This window comes from Eurypyga helias, unplaced genomic scaffold (genome assembly GCF_000690775.1).
Source record: "Eurypyga helias isolate BGI_N326 unplaced genomic scaffold, ASM69077v1 scaffold19667, whole genome shotgun sequence".
Classification (NCBI taxonomy): Eukaryota; Metazoa; Chordata; class Aves; order Eurypygiformes; family Eurypygidae; genus Eurypyga; species Eurypyga helias.
The window spans coordinates 19,330-28,570 of NW_010262552.1; the positions used below are offsets into that span (position 1 = coordinate 19,330).

Genomic DNA, 9,241 nt, shown 5'->3' on the forward strand with positions numbered 1-9,241 from the left:
CTGCTGATACATCTCATCCATGTTATTGGGCATCTTGCCAGCTCGCTGGAGTTGTGTTAGGCCACAAATGTCAATTTTGAAGAAAAAAAGGAATTCTGTGGCATTGCTTTTAAGCTTGCACAGGCCTTGAGAATGGACGTATTTACCTCAAAATGGGCCAAAGAGGATCCAACCACCAGTGACATAGGCTGCTCTAATAATACAGTGCATGAAAGCAGTGATTTAAGAGCATGAGCTGTTTAGCTGAAGTGTGTGGACAGACTGGAAATTCAGAAGACCTTGTATGAAAATCAGAAGTTTCTATAAGAAATATAGGGGTTTGGCAACTTAGGTCTGAAATGCCAGTATGGCATATCATTATGTATTGGCCCATGTCATGTTTGATGTAATTCTTGGGTAGGCTGGGACACATTGCTTAATTTGGGCCAAAAATACGTTACATCTGGGATGTCCTCTTAACTGTTTCTCCCCAAAACACTCTAAGATACTTGACTTTTTCCTAAACGATGGAACGCTCCTACAAAAATACTTTTTATAAATGAGTTTCTCATCTGTTTCATCCCTGTACCTGCTTTTTCACACTTTATAACTTTGTCAGTGTTATGGTCTCAACGTGAGAGGAGGGGTGTGTGTGTGAAGTGCATGAGAGAGGAAAGAAGAGAATATGGGGAATGTTTCACCAGGTCATTAATCAGTTGAAGGGTTCAGACGAATGTCATAAATCTTGACACCAAAGTTCAAGCCATTTATTACAGCATCTGCACCCTTAGATAGATTTATTAAATTGGTAATCCCTTTTTAATAATATATAGTAAAGATTTAGCATTGTTATGAAGATGAGAAAACCATTTTTAAAAATCTCTGACACAAGGACATTTCAATTATGTGTTTGCTGACATTAGAATGGTCGATCTATGATATTCTATCAAGAGAGGGGTGTTAGGATTAGTGGCATTTTATTGCTTTTTAGGAACTGAGTAAATCATTTCTATACCAAGGACCTCAAGTACTAAGGGTGCTGGCCCCAGCAGACTTTCATTTCGCATTCCTAATACACCCCAGTCTGCAAATCTCAGCCACAACAAATACTGCTAGCAGAAAGGAAAAAAAAAAATCAAGAAGAACTCTTTCTGTTTTGGAATCTTACCCTCTTTTGGGTTATACAAGGGGCCAGCTGTTTGTAGTCATTATGTAAAATCCACAGGGAAGCGCTGCGAAGAGACGTATCTGCTCGAGGACATTCTTTCCCAAATAATATTGGAGAAATGGAGTCTGCAAGGCGGCTCCATTTTCTAAACCTCCTTAACAGAAGGGGCAGTTCGGCTTTGGAAGGATAAAGGGTGTTTGCAGAGAGCACAATTGTTTAAATGCTACCTTATGTTTCTTTTTAAACAGAGAATTTTGATATGAAGAAGAATGAACTAACAAGGCAAGGATTTATGGATTTGAATCTCATGGAAGCCAATGACCGTGAAGGGGATCCTTGTGACCTTTGGGTCACTTTATTGTCTCTGGGCTACAGCAAAGCATTGGAGATGACAGAGGTATAATAGCCATAGAGCAGAAGAACTGCTTCACACACAACTTGCTGCTCGAGTTTGACTGCAGCACCGTTTGTCTGTCGTAACTGATTTCAATAGGTCAGCGATCCAGTCCAAACACAGTTAATACAGGGTTTACCCCATGACTTTCCATCACGGTGGTATCCTGTGTCTTAACGTAACACCGACATCGGTAAAAAAGGAAATTTCCCTTTTGCTTTAGAGAGAGACAGTATTCTGTGGGGTTGTGGAGGAAGGAACCTGTGGTTACACCCACTGAAAGAATTTGTTCACCTTGCTGGTGGGAAGTTGTAAGAAGAGAGTGATAGTAAACTGTGACCTGGCAGCAAAGCTACCAGATGCAGGACTTGCTCTACTTTAAAAAAGTCACTTTCCTGACCCAAGCCACAACAGAAGTGGGTAAGATAGCTTTTTTCCCCCACATGAATCAGAATTCGTAATTTTCAGACACGGCTGATTCTGTTACTGTTGCCTTTCACAACAGTTTCTGAAGGTGTTCAACATAAAATTCTAATGAAGGGGCTTTGGGTGGCACACTGTTTACAGGACCAGGGATTCGCTGAGGATTCTGTGTGCTCAGAGATTTGTAAAATTTATTTTAGCTTTACAGTATTGGTGTTAATAGCTCTCACTAAAGAAAGATGATCTCCTTCATGAAAAGAAAAAGAGTTTAAAAAAATTAAAGAAAACATTAAATATGCAGACAATAATTTAAGTTTCATTCTCGAGAAAAGAAGATTTTGTTAAAATCAGACTGATTATTTCTTTAACTATTGTCAAACTAAACCAGGTCAGTGTAGTGACCTTATAAAACACGTGTGTGAAACAAATATATGCAGACCCAAAAATACTCAGTATGGTTGAGAGACATCAGTTGTCTCTCAGCGGAAATCTTGAGATCATGGTGAATGATCGATGGTAAGCCCTTTCTCCTTTTCGTGCTGGTGTGGTTAGCAGAGCAGCTACAAAACTGCCTTTCTGCATTTCAGGCGCAAGAGGGAGCTATCCTCTAAGAAAGAAGATTTTGGGGAGGTTTTTCTCGCGTTAGAAATTTCAGACGGGTATTTTGTGCCGTATACTAGCTGTGGTTTATGGCTGTAGTCTGCTTGCCACGGGACAGCAGTGTTCTGAACATCTTATTCATCTGAAAATGTACATCTAATTCTGTAACTCAACCCTTTAATTCCTCAATTTCAGATGATTTAAGAGATTGATATTTCAGGAGTATTGAGCCTCTCACAAATAAAGACAGAACTTCAGAATTCCTAGTGGATTGCAGTAGCCGTTTGAAAGAAGGTGAGGCGCTGTGGAAATGCCGACTCCTGGTTGTTACACGTACTACCTTAGCCGAGGTGCCGTCGGAGCAGCGTGCTTGATGCAACACTGCCAGTGCTTCACATCTGTACAAAGCGGCACGGGCAGTGAGAGTCTGAGGGGTGAAGGAGAGAGGTTTATTTCAGACACTGAAATACACTCATACTTCATCTTAATTCCTGTACATTTTCCTAGCCAAGGAAGGGTTTGCTGTGTCAGAGCCAAACGTACCAAACTGCTTATCGAGTGTACTGTGACTGGCAGGAGAAACATTCATTTGTCCTGAGTTTTCATTTGATTTAAAGGATTGCCACAGCTCTCGGGTTTTGAATATTTAATATTCAGTAACATTGGCTAATTCTACTTCGTAGCATATAGGAAAATACTCAGGACCTGTGGGTGAAAATCTGAGGGGAAAAACTACAGCTGAAGTGGTGATAAAACTCGTTTTTCCATTGCAGGCATGCCCATTTGTCATTGACATCTGTGCAGAAAAATGCAGACCCCGGATGAAAGCCGTATCTCTAGAGGCAGGGAGCTGGCAACTCAACAGGGCTGTTTGCAAGTCTGTTGTTAATAAAGGGGAGGCCAAAGCAATGGATGGCTGTGAAAACATAATCGTCTATACCTACAGAGCGGGCAGGAGAATCACTTCTGCTATTGAAAATAAGGTATGCCATGAGACTTCTGTCAGGTACTTGGTGTTCATGTCTGTTGTTGCTCTTCTTCCCTCCTTGCGTCATTTTTGAGACTTACAGAAGCTCACTATCAGAAATATCAGAAAATGTATTAGTTCATTCCAAAAAACAAAAGTGTCTGATGCAAAGCTCTTCTTGACATGTGACTCTGACTTCAAAAAGGTCTGGATCAGTGTCCTCAGAAGGGACAGCTTATTATGACGAGGCCAGCAGTTTCTAATATCGCGTAGAATCTGAATATGTTTGTGTTCACATTCCAATTTTTTAATATTTTGATAATTATTGGAGACAGATGTTCACAATATCAGCAAACAAATACTAAGAACAGGAAATACAGCAAAGATGAAGACATTTACACTATTTTCAGTGTGTAAAAGAGCAGTGATTTGCACTGATTGTGTTTTAGTAGCATATTATGGATGAATTGGCAACTGGCTAGGAGATCTGCTTTATTACTAATGCAAGCTAACAATTGTAAATCCAAGAAAAAGTGGTTGGTGAGAAGCAGGTAAGATGCTGAACTTAAGATGCTTTAAATCTTGGAAGATCACAGCAAGAAGTATATTTTTAAATGGACAAACATGCAAAAGGGGGTGGGTTGGTGGACTAATATTAGGACTGAATGCTAAGGCTCTTTGGAACTAGGAACTAGGTTTAGATCTGCACTTCGCCCTTTAGGGTAGACATACTGGAGTTATTTATATGTTTGGGGATATGTCAGAGAAGGGGATGAGGCAACTAGAAGCTGTCTGGTTAAAAAATCACTGACCACTGCCACTTAGGCTTCATAAATGCCTCTGTTACGTGGTGAAGCAAATAATTGCATTTCCTTGAAAATCTCATCAGAATTTGTAGGCTGGAGGCTTTTTTACATTGTAATTGTCTGGAGAGAAATAATAAAAAGGCAGTTGTATTGTAAATGTGTGGAGAGAAATAATAAAAAGGCAGTTTCATGCATCTGTCATCTTCCAAGCTTCCCAAGCTGCAAGCAGATTGTATCTTCAGCTATTGTACTGATGATTTCAATGGACATAATTGTTTCTTTGTTATTTCTGTAATTAAATTAAGGAAATATGCTCCTTCCTGAGGGATTCCATTTTAGTCTTGCACATGTATTTAATCAGTGCATAGAGAAAGGTGTCTTCTAACCCTCCCTAGTCAGGGTGTGAGTGGGGAGATTAAAACAACTTGCCTACAGAGCTTCAAATTGCTCAGATAGTGAGCAGTACCGAATCTGTTGTCTGCCAAAAGAAACAGTTAATGAGGCATTTCCGATCATCAGAAGCACAAACTGCCTATAATACACCCTCTGTGCTCGGTGAATCGTGGTGACCTTGTTCCTGTTAAGGAAGACACTTACAGCACAGATAATTCTTCTGTTTGCCTTTAGGAAGACACGGCACAGATAATTCTTCTGTTTGCCTTTATCTCACTGCCATATGCGGGCTTCAGCCAAGTGATGCCAGAGCAGATAGATCAAGGTCATCAGCAGCTTAACGCTACATGGTCTTTACCTTTCTGCAACAACAGCTTTTTACTCTGCTGTCCATAAACCCTTTGCACTGTGAGCACCAGAGAGAACTTTATTTTTTGGTCAGTCCTTACCAGTGTAATAGTAGGTTCTTTGCTGTGTAAGGCTGACTGTGTGAAATAACTGTGTTTCCATTCCATATCATAGAACTGCAGAATGGTTTGGGTTGGAAGGGACCTTAAAGATAATCTAGTTCCAACCCCCCTGCCATGGGCAGGGACACCTTGCACTAGCCCAGGCTGCTCCAAGCCTCATCCAGCCTGGTATGAATTTGTCCAGTCACTTTTTGAAACTACTGTTAGCATCAGTTATGTTCTGTGGCAAATCCTATTCTCACTCAATGGTGTTGCCAAGTTGTGTCCTCAAAAGAGCTTATTACAACGAGTTTTAAATGACTCTTGACAATGGAGTTATTACGATGAGTTTTAAATGACTCTTGACAATGGATTTGGGCTCTGATGATGCTAAGGCACAACTGCTCTTCAAAGAGAATAGACATCGGCATCACTAAAGCATTTCTGCCCTGTAAGCCAGCACAGTGGAGGAAGTAAGAGGAACGTGTAGGTGTTACATCCAGAACAGCCACTTAACCATTAAGACTAATGGGTTCCTTCATGGTCTTTTGATTGCAGTCTGAAAACAAAGTGATTATTCGTGTCAACAATGAGCAGAGCAAGAACTGCCAAAGTAATAGGGGCCTTACTGTTTTTGCTGTAGAAGTGGCACCAAAATCCATGATGGTAAGATTTCTATTGTTCAGCCAATTTAAAATCTAAGCAAAACGGAAAACTCATTTAACATCTTTACAGTTCCTTTTGCATGTATGATAATGAGCATGTGGATAGTGGCATCTTCATCACCAGTGCAGATGAAATGTAGCTCTTGATATTTCAGAGCTGAGCGCGTGCTTGGTGTATCCATACTTTGCTGTGCAGATGGCTGCAAAAGTCCACAGCTGTTCGGTTTCAGACGTGTGCCTGTTTCAGTTGTCCGTTCAATACGTGTACCATTTACTGATATTTTGAAATATTCTTTTTCTAAGGCTAGGGGGTTTTTATTTAACAAATGGTAGTTGGATAGATCGATGTCTGTGAGAAACAGACCAAGCGTGCGCTAGTGAGAGATGAAAATATATATCGCACTCCTTATGCACAGTGTGACTTGCAGATGGCGAATTTTTGTTAAACTTGACTTGTGGATTGTGTTTAGCCCCAAGGCAATTTGATGGGCTGATCCTTATTTGAGAGCTGGAAAGTCTAAATGGGGGTTCTAAGGCATAGAATGAGATTGAAAATGTATTACAAATGCTGCTGATATTTTTTTTTTTCCCATTCATTTATGAAGAAAATGCAGTTTTTACTATTCTGAAAGTACTGTCCCTTAAAAGCGTTTGGATGCCTCTTTTTTAAACACTTCACAGCTTTCTAGTGTGGGTGCATCCAAATCTGTTGTAAACAGCCACAGGCAGGGTCGGGGCCTGTTCTAATATTGCTGCTGACACTTCAGATATCTATAGCCTGATTCTGTAGGGTGTTTTATTAATCTTAATTTTGGCTTCATTCAGTATAAATTGGTCTCCCTTATGGATTTCTTGCTGTCATGCAGTTAAATAGGCTCGGTGTCCCTTACGGATTTCTTGCTGTCATGCAGTTAAATTCCATAGTAAATTTTGAATACCAGCTGTCATTATGGATGCTGAATGTTTGTCATTTAATGTTAATGATGTGGCTACTGAAGGAGTTCATTTTGCTTACGTAGCACTTCTGGTAACATGCACGCAGTTCTCCAACAAACAACTGTTTCACCTCTGTTTTCTCTCCTGTATACAGGTTTCTCAGCATGTGATGCCCCTGAACGAGCAGGAAGAATGGGTTTATAACTGCGTGCATTCCCTCGTACGTTAAACCTTCTAGTTAGAGGGCTGTTTCTTGGTAGCATTCAGACCAAACCAGGAATTTCTGGCAGCTTGTAGACACTTTCTAGTCTTGTCCTTCTCAAAAAGCTGGCACACATTTACACTTTGATTTGTTAAAGCCAATGAATCACAAAAGTACTTATTTCTGGTACCACACTTCTGCTAACGGCTTTTGAGAAACAAGTAGAGCGACAGCTCAGGGGTGGGATAACCGTCAGTACGTGAAATCCTTTGACAGTAGAGCACTCATCATACACGGTCTGCAGAAGCACATGGGCATGAAAGCACTGGCACACAATAAAAACAAGTGCTGTTCAGTAACACAGCTGGCAGCTGTAATGTAACTGGTTTGTAAAGGCTGCTTTCCCTCAGTATCCTGCCGATTTCGGTGTCGCGTGATGGAGTTCCATCACGAGCTGGAACTGCTTCACTGAGGAAAAGATGTGTTAAATGACATGGTCTGCAGAAGCACATGGGCATGAAAGCACTGGCACACAATAAAAACAAGTGCTGTTCAGTAACACAGCTGGCAGCTGTAATGTAACTGGTTTGTAAAGGCTGCTTTCCCTCAGTATCCTGCCGATTTCGGTGTCGCGTGATGGAGTTCCATCACGAGCTGGAACTGCTTCACTGAGGAAAAGATGTGTTAAATGGGTCTGATGGATTGCTGATGAAACGTTCCTGTGGCTTTGGTGTGAGAAGTACAAAGGGGTGGGGGTCATGATTTTGTTTTGCCACCTGATAAAGGATTTGGTTCTTTCCCCTTTGTAATTTTTTGGTCATTTGATGACAATACTCACCTTACACTTGTTCTGAATAAATACTGACTGGTTTTGTACTCTTTTAATACAAAATAAAGCCTGTCTTTTCAGATGTGATAAGGAAGTAACATCTTTTGAGGGAAATGAAGGTTTTGTTTTAGGGCCTTGACTGTTAACAGCAACTAATTATTTCCAGGGTAGCTGAAATGAGGAGACTGAAGTCCACCGACTGGAAGCTGCAACAACAATGAAGAACAACTTTGAGGTACTGAAAATACTCAGCCTATGATGGTTTTTCTAGGCCCTCTAAATGTCTGTTCATGTGGGGGGGGAAAAAAAAGATGACCTGGACACTGAATGCTTAAAAAGTGTCAGAGTTTAAAATAGACGTGAAATGTGTGTGACCTCATATGTAAGGGCAGCAAGTAGTCCTGAAAAGCTATATTTATCTGCCAGCAGCCTCTGCTCTCTGCCGTTGCTCTGCTGTAATCGTACACGGGGCAAGTAAATGTCAGTTACCAAACGAGAGCGCTGCTAGAGGCCGGCAGGATTTGCACCAGTGGCCTTACTGGTGAACTTGGAGTTTTCCCTATTTTTTCCCAAGTAGTACAGCAGATACCATTTTCAGAATTGTCTAAAAGAAGTAGAAGGTGTATTAAGACCCCTCATAAATACTTGGTAATTTCTAGCAAACCACTGAGCTCCGCAAATCCTGCCTCTGTCCCAAGTTCCCAGCTTCTGCTCTAAGAAGGAGCTGGGAAATAACGAGACTGGATCTGCAGCAGTCGGTGCAAAGCCAGCACTCCCTTATTTGCATTTCTTCTGGTTGTAAAATCAGTCGTGTAAGATGTGGCAGGAACCCACCTGGTACTCTCTCTGCATTTTAGGCAAGGAAGGGTTGGAACTGAAAGGAGCACTTGGCTGAGGAGTCATTGCGCGTGGGAGGCCTGGGGTTTGCTGCAGGTAGGGTCTAGTTAAACGTGAGACAGCAGTAGAGACCGGAACCTGTTTTCTCTTCCAATCGTCTTGCTGCTGGGAAGAGTTTCATGACCGAAGTTTTCGGGTGGGTGTGTAGGCCAGCTCTTTGTGGTGGGTTCCACTCTTCCTGCCCTGGAGGCGATGAGAAGGAAGAGTCCTTTCCAGTTTGCTCTAAGTCCAGGGACCACCAAGGTGGGAAAACATCCTCACCACTGTTTTTAAGGCCAAACACCGATGTTGGGTGCTAGCTGCTTTTCTCCAGTGGGAGACATTTGGAAGAAAAAGGGTCTGTAACGGCTGTAATTTGAATTTCTGGAGTGATACCTTTCTTTTGAGAACTCGAGCTATGATGACAAAGCGCAGCTGCGTCCCGGCTAACATGGGCCTTACCAAGCGCCCTTCCCGGGGCGTTGCGTGGGTCTCCTTGCGAGAGGGGGTCAGTTGAGGCCCGGGGTGGCCGAGGCCTACGGTGCCATCCCGCT

The 9,241-nt window shown here is 41.9% G+C and overlaps 1 protein-coding gene across 1 annotated transcript in view; it reads left to right on the forward strand.

The window, feature by feature from the left end:
* Positions 1-7,009, forward strand: part of EFCAB7 (EF-hand calcium binding domain 7) — a 24,447-nt gene extending 17,438 nt beyond the window's left edge. The window contains exons 10-13 of the mRNA XM_010155775.1: positions 1,396-1,544; positions 3,338-3,547; positions 5,738-5,845; positions 6,935-7,009. Coding sequence (XP_010154077.1) covers positions 1,396-1,544; positions 3,338-3,547; positions 5,738-5,845; positions 6,935-7,009 — 542 coding nt within the window. The remainder of the gene's footprint in view (positions 1-1,395; positions 1,545-3,337; positions 3,548-5,737; positions 5,846-6,934) is intronic.
* Positions 7,010-9,241: the final 2,232 nt, after the last annotated feature.